This window comes from Geotrypetes seraphini, chromosome 4, assembly GCF_902459505.1.
Source record: "Geotrypetes seraphini chromosome 4, aGeoSer1.1, whole genome shotgun sequence".
NCBI classification, from domain to species: Eukaryota; Metazoa; Chordata; class Amphibia; order Gymnophiona; family Dermophiidae; genus Geotrypetes; species Geotrypetes seraphini.
This window is the reverse complement of record NC_047087.1, coordinates 121488560-121508758: the sequence shown is the minus strand read 5'-3', so window position 1 is coordinate 121508758 and position 20199 is coordinate 121488560. Positions and strand designations below refer to the sequence as shown.

The window sequence follows — 20199 nt, the reverse complement described above, 5'->3', positions numbered from 1 at the left end:
GAGATCTTTACAGTAGCGTCCGCAACAGCTGCCTGTCGGATTTTATCGTGAACATTTGAGAATCTTCCCACGTTTATGTAACAGAAAGGAATATTGTACATGGTGACCGAAGTTATTGAGCCATTGTTCAATTGTGTAGTGCATTACTGTTGTTAATTATCTGTGTATTTTTAAAATCTTTTATGCACAATTATATTCAGAGAGAGTAGTTATACTTAGGGATTGGCAATGGCAAGTCGAGAGAGCACAACTAGTCTCCTTGGCGCCTCTCTAGCCTCCACAGCTTTAGCTTCTTGGGTTGCTGGGGTAACGGAACGTTAGCAGCATACGGATGTGACGTTGGTGCAAGCGGCCTCCTTCCTGTAGGCGAGTATTGGAGCGTTCGGCGGCGGTATTGTTTGAGTTTGTTGAGGTAGGAGCATCGCTGGGAACCGATGTTGCGTTAGTTGCTAGTAGGGGATGAAGCGGGTTAGAATCTGGAAGAGCGGTTACCGCGGCGAGGGAGGATTTGTATTACGAACGACAGAACTGTTTGACCACTGGCTTTCTTTGTAGGATGAGTGGCTGACCTGAAGATACACAAGCTTTTTATATGAACTTATTTGCTACCCTTCTCCCTCTTGTAAATTTGTGATTATTCTACCTCTTTTGAGGGTGATGGTTGCCAGTGGGCTATTTTTACGATTTCTATGACAGAATTGAACCTCGCTTGTAATATTATATATGTTGGTCATGTTCTTAATAACTAAAGTTCGCTGCTAGTGCTCATTTTAATGCTTGCGTTGTGCCAAGGAAAACTCCATTCTTTAAAATTAATAAGATGATATTTACAGGCAGCTTACCGAAGTGAGACTGGTAATTCTAGTTAAACCAATGGCACCTACAGAAGTATAAGTGAGACAATTTCTGTTAACTTTTTGTACTCGACAATGTATTTTTCCATACGTTGTGGAAGGATAACCTAGTGATTACAGCAGTGAGCTGAGAAACAGGAAAGCCAAGATTTTGAATACAACTGACAGTCCTTATGATGTTGGGTAAGTCACTTAGGGGTTCTTTTACTATGGAGCACTAATGAATAGTGCGTTAAATGCCATTCAACCCATAAGTATACAGAGGGTTGCATGGTATTTAGCGCACCTTAGTAGAAGGACCCCCTTAATCTGCCTTATCTTATTTGTTTGTATTTATTTATTAAATTTTTCAAATTATTAAACGAGCACTTCAGTATTTGAATACAGATTTACATCATTAATCAAAGAAACTTAATAAGCCTAACATCACTTTTTACAGTAATGTAAGGAAAAGAAATAGTATAGATTATTTAGTCCTCAAACTTAAAAATATGGATCCAAGTATTACAGTAGTATAATAATAAAGGAAATATACTTATTAATTACAAGAACAGCTCAGGAGACAATGATGGAAACCCCTAATAGCCTCGACTTAGACTGCTGGTAGAGCTAGTGGACCAATCACCACCCCCCTTCCTTGGCAGATATAAATTCCAACAATTGCTTTGGTTTGAAAAATAAAAAATGTTTTCCTTGTAGTGAAACACAGCATTTTGCTGGAAATTTCAAAATAAAGCATGCATCTACAGCCAAAGCTCTAGGTTTATAAAGAAGAAATTCTTTCCGTCTCTTTTGTGTCACTTGAGAAATATCAGGAAAAATCCAGATTGCCAATCCAAAGAACTTATCATTCATGTGTCTGAAGTAAAGTTTAAATACAAAGTCTCTGTCATGCTCCAAGGCAAACGTTACCAATAGAGTTATCCTTTCCGTAACTACTTCCAGGGAATTCTCCAAAAAATCTGTTAAGTTCATTCCTCCCTTCTCCGTTTCTCCCCTTTCAGCAGTAGAACTCATGTTTCTTTCCTGTAGATCAGGGGGGCCCACACTTTTTGGGCTTGCGAGCTAATTTTAAAATAACCAAGTCAAAATGATCTACCAACAATAAAATTTAAAAAAACACAAAGCACACTGTATGCAGAGAAAATGTTAATTATCATTTATATTCTGGGGTTTTTTTTAAAAGAGATCAAGGCAGATGACTTTATGCAATGTCACTTCAGTAACAATTATACAAAAATAGACAAATATACCCCCTCCCTTTTTACTAAACCGCAATAGCGGGTTTTAGCGTAGGGAGCTGCACTGAATGCCCTGCGCTGCTCTCGATGCTCATAGGCACCCTGCGCTAAAAAATGCTATTGTGGTTTAATAAAAGGGAGCCATAGTACAAAATATAGACAGCAGATGTAAATTCTCAAAACGGCCACATTTTTGATCACTAAATTGAAAATAAAATAATTTTTCCTACCTTTGTTGTCTGGTCATTATTCAAATCTTGTTGATCACAGGCTCTGGTTGTCTTCTGATAACTTGCTTGCCAGGGTCTCCTTCTTTCTCCGTGCTAACCATCCATCTTCTATCTCTGTCCTCCCCTTCCGTTTCCCTTCCCTCCCCTGGAGGTCTGGTATCTTTCCTTTTTTTCGTCTCTGTCCACAGATCCACCTTTTCTCAACTACTCCTTTCCAGTATCTCTATCCCCCCTTCCACACCATCCCTTATGTCCAACTTCTCTCCCTTTCTGTTCCTTCCCTCCCTAAATCCCATTGTCCACCATCTCTCTCCCACTCCTCTGTTTTTAGACCCATTATTTCTTCCCCCCAAAGTCCGGCATATGCACGTCTCTTTGAACCCCCCTTCCCTCCCTCCCTTCTACACCAGGGCCCTCCCCCACTGAAGGCCTGCACCCCATCCCTGAAGGTCTGCACCTCATTCCTGAAGGCCTGCCTGTCCCCGCTGAAAGCCTGCACCCCACCCGTGAAGGCCTGCACTCCATCCCTGAAGGCCTGCCTGTCCCCCCTGAAGGCCTGCACCCTACCCCTGAAGGCCTGCACTACCCCCCTGAAGGTCTGCATCCCATCCCTGAATTCCTGCAGCCCCCAAAGGCCTGCACCACCACCACTGAAGGCCCTTCCCCCCCCCCCGAAGGACTACCTCCCTCCCCCCGGAAGGCCTTTGTGTTCCTCCATGACCTCCTGCGCATCCCTTTACTTAATTTTAGCAGGGAGCAGCCTGCGGAGACGATCGCTAGTACTTTAGCTATCCTTGCAGGTTGCCATAGGCCTCAGGAGCTGTCGTCCCTCTGCCGCGGTCCCGCCCCTCTGACATCAGAGGCAGGATCACGGCAGAGGGAAGACAGTTCCTGAGCCTATGGCAACCTGCAAGGATCGCTAAAGTACTGGCGATCGTCTCTGCAGGCTGCTCCCTGCTAAAATTAAGTAAAGGGATGCGCAGGAGGCCAGAGAGAAAGCTGGACAGCACAGAAAGGAAACCGCATGGCTCAGCGATCGACTGGTCGATCGCGATCGACATATTGGGCACCCCTGCTGTAGATATATGTTGAGCTGCGGTGATAGGCGGTAAGTTATCTTGCGGAATCATAAAAGTTTCTTTTAAATATCTACGCACCATCTCATGTGGAGATAATACTGGAGATTTGGGATAATGTAAAAATCTTAAGTTGTTTCTTCTCTATTTCTTCTAGTTTTTTTGGAATAAAGGATCTTTCTTTAATACGGTAATCTCCATTTCTACCTTCTTTTTATCCCAGGACAAGCAGGCAGCCTATTCTCACATATGGGTGACGTCACCGATGGAGCCCAGATGCAGAAGCCTCGCAAGCAGACTTGCTTGAAGAAACTAGAAGCTTCGAGTCGACCGCACCGCGCATGCGCGAGTGCCTTCCCGCCCAGTGCAGGGCGCTTCTCCTCAGTTCTCAGTTTTCCGTGGAGCCGAGAAGTCCGTCTTTGACTTTCTGTGTTTAACTTTTCACTTCGTGCCTTTTCTACAACTGCGGTTTGTGTTTTTTTCTTCACAAATCGCTGTTTGTATATTCTTTCTTTTATTTTCAGTAAAAAAAAAAAAATTTTTAGTTCTTCCGTTCAGCTACTGGGGCAGGCCGCTCGGCGCTTTGACCTTGCAGTGGCTGTTTTTCCTTCTATTTCCCGGCCAGCGACAGGATTCAAAAAGTGTAGCCAGTGTCAATGTTCGATTTCTCTCACGGACCCTCACACTAGGTGCCTCAAGTGCCTTGGGCCACAACATCATCCGAAGTCGTGCAAACGCTGTGCTACCCTTCAACCTCGAGCCCTTAAACGTTGTCAACTTTCGGTGGAGAAGCTCTTCTAGATGGATTTGTCCACATCTTCAACTTCGAAGCCCACATCGGTCTCACCTTCGACTGAGGACCCTCCTGCCTCCACTGCTTCGACTTCGAGCCTCATCAGACCTTCTTCTTATGCAGCGGCTCTTTCTTTGACAACGTCTGCTACATCTTCCCCTGTTTCCTCAGGTCAGATAGCTCAGCAGACAGTTCCACCGGTAGTGCTTAAGGTGCCTAAGACTTCTAATTCGAAGCACATTTCCACTGCCTCGGTGCAACCTCCAGCCAAGGTAGGTGGTCCGGTTTCAGACGCGGATCCATCTTTGCCGGCTTCCTTCCAGACCATGTTAGAGCAGCAATTTCTTCAGTTCCTTACCAAAATGGGACCGAAGCTAGCTACTCTAATCCAGCCTGCATTCTGCAGACTCCCGCGAGGTCGAGTCTCTTCCTCTGCCATCGGCTGAAGCTTTACACTCTATGCAGGGAGCAGAGTCTCTGCGAGTGTCTGGTCTGGCATCTAAGCACGTGAAGCAAGGAGCAGATTCTTTGCAAGTGCCTCGGCAGGAATCCTCACACTCCATACAAGGAGTAGAGTCTTTGGGAGTGCATCGAGGTTCCTCCATCAAGCCTCTGGAGCTTCGATCCACGGCCTCCAGTCCCATCCATTCTTTGGTGGCATCGGCTACTACTGTCTCCGAGGCAAAGTCTCCTTGATCTTCGAGATCTGCATCAAAGTACCGTTCTCATCGATGATCGAGACCTTCATCGAGGCATCCTTCCAGGCATAGTTCTTCCTCTAAGGAGCATCCTTCTTCCACTAAGCCTCGATCTACACCTATTTCTACTAGACCGCCAACTCCTCGTTCGAGGTCTCCACTTCCACACCTCAAGGATTCAGTGGCTTCCATAGCCTCATCCAAGTCTCCCTATTCTTTTGAGTCCTTTTCTCTGGCCAAAGCTTCATCTTAGACCCAGGCTGCCTCGACGACCTCGAGTCCTTCTCGAGGCAAAGCATTGCCAGATCAGCTGTCTTTCTCATCTTTTCTTCGTCAGATGACTGTGGACTTGGACCTTCAACTAGATGCTGGTTCCAAATACTCTAAGGAGTATCTTGAAGTCATGCATCTTCCTCAACCTCCAGCAGAGTCACTTAAGCTTCTTATTCACAAGCTTTTGTCTCAAACTTTTACCAGATGCCTGGAGACTCCTTATGCAATTCCAGCGGTTCCAGGCAAATTGGACTCCAGATATAAAACACTTCATTGTAAGGGATTTGATAATTCATAGTTATCTCATCAGTCCCTACTTGTGGAGGAGTCCTTGAAGAGGTCCCATCCTTCCAAGGTTTATGCCGCAGTTCCTCCTGGAAGAGAAGGGAAAACTATGGACAAATTTGGGCGTCGCATCTATCAAAATGCCATGATGTTCTCTAAGGTCCTCAATTATAAGGAAAAGCGCGCAAGCTTCGACGCATCCCATCCTCCTCGGACTCCTCGCAGAGACACCCGAGGCGCTCTCCCTCCACAGACCGCCGCGGGGCAAAACGTCGTGCTAAAACGACAGAAACCTCGAACCGCCGTACCTCCAAGAAGGCCCGAGGTTCCCCCACTCTACGAGGCCGTTCACCTACACCTCTTACGGGACCGCTGAGGGTGACGGAGCTATCACTCTCCAACCCGCGCATCCTCCGAACCCCCCAAGGAATTGCCTTCCAACCGGACACAGCTACCCCTACTCCTCTCCGAAGCCCGAGATCTGCTTCACCTGAGAGCAGTGGAGGAGGTTCCCCCCGGCCAACAGGGGAAGGGCTTCTACTCCCGTTACTTCCTGGTACCGAAAAAAATGGGAGACCTTCGCCCAATACTAGACTTGAGACGCCTCAACAAATTCCTGGTACGGGAAAAATTTCGGATGCTTTCCCTGCCAACCCTCTTCCCCCTGATCGATGAGGGCAACTGGCTCTGCTCCCTCGATCTGAAGGAGGCATACACACATGTTCCAGTGCACCTCGCTCACCGCAAGTTCTTGCGTTTTCAGGTGGGAGACCTGCACCTGCAATACCGAGTCCTCCCCTTCGGCCTAGCATCATCACCTCGGGTCTTCACCAAGTGCCTCGTGGTGGTCGCAGCTACCTTACGCTCCCAGGGTCTTCAGGTTTTCCCCTACCTGGACGACTGGCTGATCAAAGCCCCGTCCAGGGAAGGGGTTATCTCAGCGACCCAACAGACTATTATCTACCTACAGAGTCTGGGGTTCGAGATAAACTTCCCAAAATCCCAACTACGGCCCTTGCAGTCTCTACAATTCATCGGGGCCACGCTGGACACGGTTCGCCTCCGTTCCTTCCTCCCTCTTCCGCGTCTAGAGCCGTTAGTAAGTCTGAGCCGAAGGATCTCACTGATGACCCGGTATCAGCTCGACAGATGATGACTCTCCTGGGCCACATGGCCTCCACCGTTCATGTCACACTCTTCGCCCGTCTCCATCTGAGAATCCCTCAATGGACCCTGGCCTCTCAATGGCCTCTCGATCGATCGTCCCGTGACAGTGACTCCTTCCTTGCAACGATCGCTCCGCTGGTGGGCCGACTCTTCAAATCTTTCCAAAGGTTTGCTGTTCCTCACCCCTTCTCACAGCAAGGTACTCACCACAGACTCGTCGGAGTACGCTTGGGGAGCCCACCTGGACGGCCTCCGCACTCAGGGGATGTGGTCAGCAGAAGACCGCCGCTGTCACACCAACGTGCTAGAACTCCGGGCCTGTAGCTGTAACTTTTCAACATCTGCTTCACGACCGGGTGGTTCTCATCCGAACCGACAACCAGGTAGCAATGTACTACGTAAACAAACAAGGGGGGACAGGGTCTTGGCCCCTCTGTTGGGAAGCCATGCGCCTCTGGAAATGGGCAATCTCCAACAACACCTTCCTTCGAGCGGTGTACATACATGGAGAACAAAACTGTCTGGCGGACAGACTCAGCCGCCTCCTCCAGCCACACGAGTGGTCACTGCACTCTCAGACCCTACGACAGGTGTTCGAAAAGTGGGGGACGCCGCAAATAGATCTGTTCGCATCCCCCCACAATCACAAACTGCCCCTCTTCTGCTCCCGGATACACTCCCCGGACCGACTCGAGGCCGATGCCTTCCTCCTCGACTGGGAGGGAAGGTTTCTGTACGCGTTTCCGCCGTTCCCTCTGATCCTGCGGATGCTGGTCCACCTGAAAACGGTGAAAGCCACCCTGATCCTGATTGCTCCTCGCTGGCCACGCCAGCCTTGGTTTTCCCTTCTACTTCAACTCAGTGTCAGAGATCCACTGCCTCTGCCTCGGTTTCCCTCTCTACTATCACAGAGTCAGGGTTCGCTGTTACATCCCAATCTTCAATCTCTTCATCTGAATGCTTGGTTTCTTTCCCCCTGACTTCTCTCCCCATGTCTCAATCAGTCAAGGAGATATTGGAGGCCTCTAGAAAGACCTCGACTAGAACCTGCTATTCTCAAAAGTGGACCAGATTCTCAACCTGGTGCTCCTCTCACAGCCAGGACCCGGTGTCGGTCCCCGTCCCTCTGGTCCTTGACTATTTACTTCAATTATCTCACTCCGGCCTAAAGACCAACTCCATTCGAGTACACCTCAGTGCGATTGCGGCTTTTCATCAGCCCCTGGAAGGAAAAGCCTTTCGCTCCACCCCTTAGTCTCTCGCTTCATGAAGGGTCTTCTGAATATCCACCCTCCTCTCAAACCCCCTCCGGAGGTTTGGGACCTTAACGTGGTTCTGGCTCAACTAATGAAACCTCCATTTGAGCCCCTAGACAAATGCCATCCTAAATTCCTCACGTGGAAGGTGATTTTCCTGCTTGCACTCACTTCCGCCCGGCGAGTTAGTGAGCTACAGGCTCTGGTAGCGGACCCACCCTTCACTGTTTTCCACCATGACAAGGTAGTACTACGCACACATCCAAAGTTCCTGCCTAAAGTAGTGTCTGATTTTCACCTCAATCAGTCCATCGTCTTGCCCGTGTTTTTCCTCAAGCCCCACTCTGACCCCGGAGAGGTGGCGCTTCACACTCTTGACTGTAAGAGAGCGTTGGCCTTTTACCTCCAACGCACTCAGCCACACCGGAAAGTCCCACAATTATTTTTGTCCTTCGACCCAAACCAGTTAGGCCACCCAGTTTCCAAGCGCACCTTGTCCAACTGGTTGGCCGATTGCATCACCTTTTGCTACGCTCAGGCTGGTCTCGCGCTGCATGGTCGAGTAACGGGACACAAGGTCCGAGCGATGGCAGCCTCCGTAGCGTTCCTCAGGTCCACACCTATTGAGGAAATCTGCAAGGCTGCCACGTGGTCTTCGGTTCATACTTTCACCTCCCACTACTGTCTGGACTCACTGTCCAGAAGCGATGGCCGGTTCGGCCAATCGGTATTGCGAAATCTATTTGCTTAAATTGCCAACTTCCCTCCATCCCTTTTCAGTTAGCTTGGAGGTCACCCACATGTGAGAATATCATGCCTGCTTGTCCTGGGATAAAGCACAGTTACTTACCGTAACAGGTGTTATCCAGGGACAGCAGGCATATATTCTCACAACCCGCCCACCTCCCCGAGGTTGGCTTCTTTGCTAGTTAAGTGAACTGGAGACCACGAGGGGATGCGCCCCCTAGTGGAGCAGGAAGGCACGCATGCGTGGAGCAGCAGAGCAAACTTAAATCTTCAATCAAGTTTGCTTGAAAATGCTTCCGCATCGGGGCTCCGTAGATGATGTCACCCACATGTGAGAATATATGCCTGCTGTCCCTGGATAACACCTGTTACGGTAAGTAACTGTGCTTTTTGTCACCTATTTTGAGTTCCTTATTGCTCTTTTGCCTAAATTTCTTACCTATTTAGACACTCAAAAACACTTCGAATTTCAGGAAGTCATCGCTTCTCTATCACAACTCAGACTCAATCTACTTCAGTCATCTTATGATGCCTTTGAGTTGTCTGCCCGGGCAGCTGCTTTCTCTGTAGCCATGCGTCGCCTTGCCTGGCTTCGTACCATTGACATGGATCCTAATCTTCAGGACCACTTGGCTAATATTCCTTGTGCAGGCAATGACCTCTTCGATGAATCGATCGAGGCAGCCACCAAGAAATTGTCTGAACATGAAAAATCTTTTGCTTCTATTGTCAGACCTAAACCAAAGCCGACTCCTACCAAGCCTACACACCCTCCTCCCATTTACCAGAGGCGTTTTGCTCCAAGGGCGGCTCCTTACACTCGCCCTCCTCCTAAGAAACAGCAGCCTCAGAAGCAACAAAAATCTCAACCTTCTGCTGCACCTAAGGCTTCACAGCCTTTTTGACTGTTTACTACAGAGCATAACCTCCACCGTTCTGTCTCTGACTTCTCTTCCCCCTATCGGAAGTGGTCTCCATCATTTTTACCACCGATGGATGACAATTACATCTGACCTCTGGGTACTAACCATCATCAGAAAAGGATACTCTCTTCATTTCACTCAGGTTCCACCAGAGCTTCCTCCAAGAGAGTATCCTTCCAATCCATCCCAGACCGCCCTTCTTCTTCAGGAAGCTCAAGCTCTGCTTCGTCTTCATGCCATCGAACCAGTTCCTTTGGAACAGCAGAAAAGGGGGTTTTACTCCCGTTACTTCCTTGTTCCGAAGAAGACGGGTGATTTGCGGCCATTCTGGATCTCAAGGCTCTCAACAAATTTTTGGTCAAAGAAAAATTTTGCATGTTGTGACTGGCATCCCTTTATCCCCATCTCGAGCAGAACAACTGGTTATGCTCTCTGGATCTCAAGGAGGCCTACACTCATATTCCCATCCATCCGGCCTCCCATCAATATCTCAGATTTCAGGTGGGGAATCTGCATTATCAATACAGAGTACTGCCCTTTGGCCTGGCTTCATCTCCCAGAGTGTTCACCAAGTGCCTGGTGGTGGTGGCAGCAGCAGCTCTACAGAACCATGATCTTCAGGTATTCCCCTACCTCGATGACTGGCTCATCAAATATTCAACATCTCAGGGGGTTATTGTAGCGACCCAACGGACTATGTGGTTCCTACAAAGTTTGGGATTCAAAATCAACTTTCCCAAATCCCAACTTCAGCTCTCACAGAATCTACAATTCATCGGAGCTGTTCTGGACACTGTCCAACTCAGAGAATTCCTTCCACAACAATGGAAACTCTCCTTCAACTCTGTCATACAGTGTCTTCCCGCTCTTCCATCTCAGCGAGACACATGTTGGTACTCCTAGGTCACATGGCCTCCACAGTACACGTGACTCCTTTTGCCAGACTTCACCTCAGAATTCCTCAGTGGACCCTGGCTTCTCAATGGATGCAGGTTTGCGACCCACTTTCTCAACACATAACAGTCACTCCTTCTTTGACGCAGTCTCTCCATTGGTGGATGCTCTCTTCCAATCTCTCCAGAGGCTTGCTGTTTCAAACGCCCCCTTATCAGAAGTTCCTCACGACAGATTCTTCGACCTACGCTTGGGGCGCTCATTTCAGTGGTCTCCGTACACAAGGCCACTGGACCAGTACGGATCGTCAACGTCACATAAGTCTGTTGGAACTCAGAGCAATTTTCAAGGCTCTCAATGCTTTTCAACATCTTCACGACCAAGTAGTCCTCATTTGGACGGACAATCAAGTCGCCATGTATTATATCAACAAACAGGGAAGGACGGGATCTGCCTCCCTTTGCCAAGTAGCTCTGAAGGTTTGGGACTGGACAATCTGCCACAACACCTTCCTCAAAGCTGTCTACATCCAAAGGGCGAAAAATTGCTTGGCAGACAACTTGAGTCGTCTTCTCCAACCTCACGAATGGACTCTCCATTCCTCGCCTCTTCATCACATTTTTTCACAGTGGTGAATGCCTCAGATAGACCTCTTTGCAGCTCCCCACAACTACAAACTGCCTCAATTCTGCTCCAGGATATACTCTCCTCATTGCCTCGAGGCAGATGCTTTTCTTCTGGAATGGACGTATCTCTTCCTCTATGCATTCCCTCCATTCCCAAGACTCTGGTCAAGTTGAAGAACGATCATGCCACCATGATTCTGAGTGCTCTTCGGTGGCCGAGACAACCTTGGTACTCCCTTCTACTTCAACTCAGCAGCAGGGAGTCATACCTTCTACCAGTTTTTCCTTCCCTGCTTACACAGAGTCAGGGATCTCTGCTTCATCCCAACCTGCAGTCTCTACACCTGACAGCTTGGTACCTCTCAACATGACTCCTCTTCAGTTTTCTCAACCTGTCAGAGACATTTTAGAGGCTTCTAGGAAACCTACCACTAGACTATGCTATCACCAAAAATGGACTAGATTTTCTACGTGGTGTTTTTCTCATGATAAGGAGCCTCAACATTCCTCCTTATCTTCTGTTTTGGATTACCTTTTACACTTATCCACCTCTGGCCTCAAGTCTACATCAATCTGAGTCCATCTCAGTGCAATTGCGGCTTTCCATCAGCCTATTGAAGGGAAACCCTCTCTGCTCATCCAGTGGTTTCCAGATTCATGAAAGGACTTTTCAATGTCAAACCTCCTCTCAAACCGCCTCCTGTGGTTTGGGACCTCAATGTTGTCCTTGCTCAACTGATGAAACCTCCATTTGAACCAATTGACAAGGCTTATCTGAAGTTTCTCACTTGGAAAGTGGTGTTTCTCATTGCCCTCACTTTTGCTCGACGAGTCAGTGAGCTGCAAGCTTTAGTTGCTGATCCACCTTTCACGGTGTTCCATCATGACAAAGTGGTCCTTCGTACTCATCCTAAATTCCTCCCTAAAGTGGTATTGGAATTTCATCTCCTTTGATCCAAACAGACTGGGCAAGCCCATCACCAAGAGGACTTGGCTTGCGGCTTGTAATTTTTTTTTTTTTTTGCTATGCTCAGGCTGTGCTGCAGTTCGGGGGTCATGTCACAGCACATAAAGTCTGAGCTATGTCAGCTTCAGTTGCATTTTTGCGTTCCACTCCCATAGATGAAATCTGCAAAGCAGCTGCTTGGTTCTCGGTTTACACATTCACGTCTCACTACTGTCTGGAATCATATTCCAGATGAGACGGGTTCTTTGGTCAAACAGTTTTACAAAATTTATTCTCTTAATTAGCCAACTCTCCCTCCATCCCATTTCTGTAAGCTAGGGAGTCCCATATGTGAGAATATGCTGCCTGCTTGTCCTAGGATAAAGCACAGTTACTTACCGTAATGGGTGTTATCCGGGGACAGTGGACAGATATTCTCACATCCCACGCTCCTCCCCTGGTTGGCGTATTAGTTTGCTTATGGAACTGATGTACCTTGTGCCTCTGCAGGTGGGAAGGCACTTGCATATGTGTGGTGCAGGCAGTTGCAAAGTTTTTCAAACTTAAAGTGACAGTTCACCTGTCAGACTGTCTGTACCGGGCTCCGTGGATGACATCACCCATAAGTGAGAATATCTGCCTGTTCTCCCTGGAAAATACCCGATACAGTAAGTAACTCTGCTATTTGGCTATGAACATCTGAGACATTTCTGTTCCCATAATGCTCAAAGCAAGAAAAGTGCATGTAGCAAAGGAGAAAAACATAAGAGCAACATTGGTAACTGAAATTTCAGTAACAATCAACTATTTTAGAGAATGTATTCTTTTATTTATTTATATTTCATTCATGGCTTCTCTTTAGCAAGCCAATTGGAATTATATCATGTATAGTGGGTACTTCCTTGTGATTTGGGGGTCTTATAATCTATGTTTTCTCTCTGTGTCTTTAGTGTGGTGTGTCAGCATGACATACTTAGAAACTTAGCAAAGTTGATAAACAAAAGTGTGCGTAGCACATGAAAAACGTCAGGTGCAATCAAGTGGCACTTATAAGGAAAGTGAGGCTGGATAATTTACCTTGTTATATTTTTTGTGGTTGTATCAATTTAATAACATAAAAATATCTGTTTTAAGTCAGTGATTATTTCAGAAAAGGAACAGCAGTATTGGAAAGATTTATCATTTGATATCTTATTTTTGATGCTGTGCATATATTTAATCTATTTCTATTCTACACTTTCTAAAATTCTAGATGAATTAAGGTAACATTTGCACCTCAATATAGGTACTATTCATTTGTGTTGCATATTTGAACATGCAGGCTTTATACTATTTCTTTGATTCTATGTTTTTCTTTTTTTCTGTATAGATGTCATTTTTGAGAGCAACTCGATGTCATGGCTCCTATGGAAGAGGAAGGAAAACACTAAAGTCTAACAAGAAGAACCTCCAAGGAAAACAGGCATGGGATGTGAGTTACAAATTTAAGGTTTTAGTTTTATTTAGAAAAGCAGTAGCAAATGCTGAAAAATATAGTTTAGTCCAGGGATCTCAAAGTCCTTCCTTGAGGGCCGCAATCCAGTCAGGTTTTTAGGATTTCCCCAATGAATATGCATTGAAAGCAGTGCATGCGCATAGATCTCATGCATATTCATTGGGGAAATCCTGAAAACCCGACTGGATTGCGGCCCTCAAGGAGGGACTTTGAGAACCCTGGTTTAGTTATACCATGTTGTTCTTCTAGACCAGGGGTGGGCAACTCCGGTCCTCGAGGACCGGAATCCATTCGGGTTTTCAGGATTGCCCCAATGAATATGCATTGAAAGCAGAGCATGCAAATAGATCATTGGGGAAATCCTGAAAACCCAACTGCATTCCGGCCCTCCAGGACTGGAGTTGCCTACCCCTGTTGTATACCATCAAAGGATAACACGGGGTAGCTTACAAGTTGAAAAATTGTGATACAGAATTATGGCATATCCGCTTCATTCGGGTTTCAGCTTGTGGTCTCTTCTAGAATGTTTGATCTCTAGTATTGGTCAACTGAATACCTAAAGGTTGAAAATGTTGTTCCTTTTAAAAACAGGGCAATAAAACAGTGTGCTGGCTCTTGAAGTCTTCAAAATCAATAGAAATTTCTTCCTACAGATGTTAGTACAGTCAACCCGTGTCATTAAAAATTACACCCGTCTCCACCGAAGGATATGTATTTGTTGTAATATGTGGGCAAGCATGATTCTTGGGGAGAGCAAAAGCCAGAAGGCCTTGAGCATGTGCAGACGCTCAATGCTCAAGGCCCAGTCCAGCAGCAGGAGGCAGGATCTTCAGGCACCGGCACGTCCTGTGGGTTGGTGCTGCGTGCCTGTGCCAGATTGGGGTTTGGGTGGGCGGGCAGGTGATGCCGGTTCTCAGGGGGGAAGGGGGGCTTGCAAATCGAATTGATGCTCGGTTTTACGAGGCACGATTTGCTTGAATATTTTGCTCGTCTTGCAAAACACTCGTAAACCGAGGTTTGACTGTATATTGTTTCTATAATAAGTTCAGTTCCTGTAGTATCTGACTTGGATTGTCAGTTTCAACCTAGAAAATTCATCTCATGAAAGGAGAAAGCTAGAAATGTGGTTATATTTTGCTTTTCCTGTTTTCCAATGTAGTAAAATATATAGATATGCCTACTATCTTGCTGTACTTTTCCCCACTTCAAGGTGTTTTGTTTATTTTAGAGTACTATCAGTGATTTGAGTGTACATCGTGCAACTCCAGAAGAGCTGGTATGTTAAAATAAGTGACTATCCACATGAACCCTTGTATATGTTATGTACTGTTCCTCTTATTTTCAGCCTTAGAGCAATGAAACCTTAGCTTTAATGCTTTTTTGTAAAGAGCTCTTTTATTTATATTTATATTTAACATGATTGTAGATGGAAATAGTCTTGAAACAGAAATATCTAGAGTCTTTCTCAGACCAAGTGCTTTAGTAGTTGTTTATGAAGAAACTGAGCATTGAATCAGAGTTTGGCAATGCAGAAAGAAATATTGTTTGGATTATTGGAGCAGAGGTTGGGTCTACTCTAGATTGGGCCTGGGCTTAGTATTTCAGTAATGAATGGCAGACAGTTGAGAATGAGGTGAGCCATAGGGGTTAAAAAGTCTGGAACTCAAATCATTATACAGTTTTTTCTGTTGTAGATGTTGCTTAGTGTACTGTTGGGATATAGATTGCAATACAAAACAAAGCTGGGTTTTACTCTTTCTTTAATAGATTAGTATGACTTTTTAAACTGGTGTGTATAAATGTTGAAGGGGAAAGATATACAAACAGATCATGTGAACAACCCCTTATCTCAAGAAAGTAAATCACCTTTAATGCCATGATTCTATTAACAATAAACAATAAAGTTATAACAATTCAAATATATGCCCAGAGACCCCGGGACACTATCAGATACCGTTTTCCCCCGAAAATAAGACCAACCCCCAAAATAAGCCCTAGCATGATTTTCGGGGTAGGTCTTAATATAAGCCCTACACCAGAAAATAAACCCTAGTCCCTGGATTCGCCGGCAGCAGCACTACCCCCCCGCTGCACAGCCAAACCCCCACTGACCCTCCATTCTTTCCTCCCATCTGAACTCCGCTGACTGCTAGCCATAAATACCTTTCTGCAGAGCAGCGTCGGGCCAGCAGCACTCTAAACAGGCTGCTTCACAGCCTTCTTGTCAGGGCCTTCTGTGTGCAGCTTACTGATGACATCATCAGTGATGCGGCAGAGGGAATTCCCCAACGAGAAGGCCGCAAAGCAGCCTGTTTAGAGTGCTGCTGGCCCGATGCTACTCTGCAGGAAGGATGGAAGGATAGAAGCTGGGCAAGAGTTCTGCTGCAGCGGGGGGATGGGAGGGATGGAGTGATAGAAAGATGCTGCAGAGGGAAGGCACAAGGGGGGTGAGAGGGGAGGAAAAATGTTGCACATGTGGGGGAAAGGAAAGAGGAAGAATTGGGGTGAAAGAGAGGAAGGGAGAGATGATCATGTACATGAAAAAAAATGAGCCCTAACCAAAAATAAGATCTAGTGCGTTTTTTGGGCCCAAAATGAATATAAGATACTGTCTTATTTTCGGGGAAACACGGGTAGTTATCTCAAAAAGTTAGTCCCACCGACCAATCATAACATATGTTTTGTAAGTCACACTTTTGGCTTGTGCAGTTGTAAACTTTTCCAAAAATAGTGAAAAAAAAATAATGAGCGTATCTTAAATCTCCAATCTGAAGGGTTCCGACATGGTCCATGTTTTGTTATCTGCTTTAGGGAACCCCAGTCAAACTTTACATACTGGCAAAAAAGGAATCAGTTCTCTATTCTCTCTGCATACCTTCCTTGAATCTTCAAATGTGAAGAGAGACTTGCACAGTTCCTTGCTGCCGACGTGGCCGCTATTTGTAAAACACTGTAACTTTATTGTTTATTGTCAGGAGAATCGTGGCACTAAAAATGATTTACTTTCTTGAGATAAGGAGTTGTTAAACTGGTCTGAATATGATCTGTATTCTTACCCTCTTCTGGAAGATGAACCATTCAAATTCTGTATTATTGTAATCCTTACTTAATTACCCCACAAGACAGGAGGTTTTGATGAACCATAACTCCAAAACTTCCCCGTTCTTTCTCTTTGGCTTGTGTGAAGTCTGATACTAGTAAGTGAATATTTTATTTTCTGTTTTATTTTGTTTATCCTTTCCTTTTTCTGAGATTTTTAGATTATTGTAACTGCATTGACCCAAGCTCAGAAAATGCAGAATAGCAAGTTTTAGAATAAACATAAACATGATCAATTAGAATCATTCTTTCTTTAAATACAGTATTTCTATGTTTCTATGGACTATGCCACAGTTTAACATTTGTTTACCTACTGAAAAATAATTAGCAACTTAAAATAGGATATAACAAATGTTTAGTGAAAATTAAACCATAAAAACTGTTAGATTAAGTAAATCAGTTTGTAAATCAAGATGTCAGTGTTTATTCATTCAATCAAGTGATGCAGAATCTCATAACAATATCACCGTCCTTATAAACTTTAAAGGTTGGGGACCCAATACGATACATGTTTCAACTAAAATATCTTCCTCAGGGGTCCAGATTTCTGATTCCAAAATGGCGGCAATTATCCAGTACATTTTACTTTCACATTCCATTTCACATTTCTGTTTTGAAATCGGAATTCTGGACCCCTGAGGAAGGCATTTTTAGTCAAAACACAGATCGTGTTGGGTCCCCAATCTCTAAAGTTTACATGGACTGTGATATTGTTATGAGATTCTGCATCACTTGATTGAATGAATAAACACTGACATCTTGAGCATCACCTCCGCAGTCTTTTTTGTGGTTTGCTTTGTTGGATTCTCTGGATTCCTTGGGTTTCCTTTTGCTCTTTGACTAAGAGATTTCTGCACCATGGAATTTGCAGTCTGGTCTGCCATCCAGTGAAAGATTAGAAAAACTGGGCCTCTTCTCCCTTGAAAAGAGGAGACTGAGAGAGGACATGATCGAAACATTCAAGCTAATGAAGGGAATAGACTTAGTAGATAAAGACAGGTTGTTCACCCACTCCAAGGTAGAGAGAACGAGAGGGCACTCTCTAAAGTTAAAAGGGGATAGATTCTGTACAAACATAAGGAAGCTCTTCTTCACCCAGAGAGTTGTAGAAATTTGGAACGCTCTTCCAGAGGCTGTTGTAAGGGAAAACACCCTCCAGGGATTCAAGACAAAGTTAGACAAGTTCCTGCTGAATCAGAATGTACGCAAGTAAGGCTAGACTCAGGGCACTGGTCTTTGACCTAACGGCCGCCGCATGATGGACCACTGGTCTGACCCAGCAGCGGCAATTCTTATGTTCATTTTTAAGTGGTCAAGTCAAAACAGAGAAGACAAATAAGAGATTTCAGGAAATCTATTTAGTGCTGTTAAAATGAACAGTGTTGTGATTAGAACAGAAACTATTAGATCCTATATACTGTACTAGAGCTTTTCAAGCCTTTTTGAAAGTATACCTAGATAGTCATGTTTTTAGGTTTACTATAATATATATGAGAGATTTGCATACTGTGGGTATTCAGAATATGTAGATTTATTCTTCTTATTCATTGTGATAATTGAGTACTTGACTAGGTGTGCCTTCAGGAGAAGGTACTGTATTGTAGGAGAAGGTATTGTACTTTAAGTTAACTGTACATCAGTGATGTCAAACTCTGTGGGAGGCTCACTTTTCATGTATTCTAGTGCAAAAGGCATATGAGTCTTGAACTAGTAGATTATTCTCCTTTACTAGAGCACGTGAGTTTGTAGAAGTCATTATCTACCTTTTTTCTCAGCTCCACCTTCTGCATCTCTAGGCTGTGCCCCATCTCCTCGGTTTTTCCTTTTACAAGTGAGTCGGAAGTTATATTTTTGATCTGCTCTGATTTAGATCTTTTATTTTCAGGTCTTTATCTGAACTCTGAGGCTTGCTCTGCTCCAGAGGTTTCCTTTTCGACTGGGAGAGGACACAGACTCTGTGGTTAGAAGTCTGTAGCCGGAGGGCAACCCTTTTACAGGAAACCTGCCTGGCCAGCTTGTCCTACCACTTCGGTGGCTTGAGGACCGTTCCCCTGGGAGCACAGCTTGCTCCCAGTTTTTACCAAAGCTTGAGTATAGACTATGTGGCCCCTTGTCAATCTTGAGGGTGTTAGTGGATGCCAGCTGCATTCCCCTTTCCCTATGAAAATGCGTGAGGAGCTGTGGAGGTCTGGGATCTCAGACTTATTCAGGGTCTGACTGGCAACCGGAAGGACAAGCATTTGGATTGGAATTTCATGCTTGTCTGAGGCAATGTTCTCCCAGGACAAGCAGGCAGCATATTCTCATACATGGGTGACGACACCGACGGAGCCCCGCAGCGGACAGCCTCGAAAGCAAACTTGCTTGAAGATCTCAATCTTTAGAGTGCTGCATCGCGCATGCGCGCGTGCCTTCCTGCCCAAACTAGGGGGCACATCTCCTGTGAGGATCCTCAGTTCAACGTTTTTCGCGGAGCTGAGAAGACTTGTTCCTCTGGCTCTGCAGCGTTGTGCCTTCTCTTCACCGTGGCTGTGAATTTTTTTCACGATCGCTGTGTGCGTTTTTGCTTCTTTTTCTTTCATGTCTCAAAAAAAATATTTTTTTATTCTTTTCGTTCGTTTTTGTGCCAGGTGCGGAGGCTTGGGGCCTAGGCCCTCTCTCCTTTCTCTCCGGTACGGACTTTGAATTTTCTATGTCCCGGCCCTTGACCGGGTTCAAGTATTGCTATCAGTGCGGCAGGACGATCTCTATCACCGACCCTCATAGTCGGTGTATGGTCTGTTTGGGTGACAGTCATCGACCCGAGGATTGTGTGCGCTGTTTGACTCTTCAGCCTCGTGCTTTTCGCCGCCGCTATGACCAGTTCCTTCAACTTTTCCCGCTTATGGAGCCGGAGAAAACCTCGGCCTCGGTCGAGGCGCCTTCCAAGACCTCGACATCGGGGGCGTCCTCGGGTTCCAAGACCTCGCCCTCGACTCCTGTGCCGGCCTCGGCCTCGAAGACCTCCGGGTCCTCGGCCTTGAAGGTCTCGTCCTCGAAACCTGCGACTGGGGGTAAGTCTCCTGCTTCCTTTTCAGGTACCATCCCCAAGAAGCCTCCAGAGTCTCTGTCCATACATCCTGGGGCTCCGGGTGTGACTCCGTCCTCGAGGCCTTCTGCTAAACGTGCCTCCAAGTCTCGGGAATACTCTCATTCGAGGTTGCCCTCCTTGGAGCGCACGGGGGCCCCTACGAGACCGAATCCTTTGGTCTCGGTGCCCATGTTTGAAGATATTTTGAAGTCCATCTTGACTACCCAAATTTCTTCTATTGTGGCTCAGTTGGTTCCGTCCTCGACTTTGCCTCCGGTGGACCAGCCTGAGCAGCAGCCTGAGACCCTGGTGCAGCCTCCCCTGGTCAGGTCTCGCAGGAGGGTTTCTTCCTTGGACTCCTCGCCGGATCCTTCTTCGAGATCCTCTTTGCCTCGTCCGAAGCATCGGTCGAGGCAGTCGAAGCACCTCTCTTCGAGGAGCTCGAAGCATGCGGAGGTTTCCTCGAGGCAGCCTCCTCGCTCTCAGGTCCGGGTCGCCTCGTCTCCTCTATCTTCGAGACATTCGA

General features: G+C 46.1%; 1 protein-coding gene across 6 annotated transcripts in view; it reads left to right on the top strand.

Moving 5' to 3' along the window:
* Positions 1-232: 232 nt before the first annotated feature.
* SPICE1 (spindle and centriole associated protein 1) overlaps positions 233-20199 on the top strand; it is a 402804-nt gene continuing 382837 nt past the window's right edge. For 3 of the 6 annotated variants that reach the window (XM_033942422.1, XM_033942421.1, XM_033942418.1), the window contains exons 1-3: positions 265-412; positions 13379-13480; positions 14733-14780. In XM_033942422.1, coding sequence (XP_033798313.1) covers positions 13379-13480; positions 14733-14780 — 150 coding nt within the window. In that variant the 5' untranslated portion in view covers positions 265-412. The other 3 variants (XM_033942420.1, XM_033942419.1, XM_033942423.1) reach the window with 3 other exon arrangements.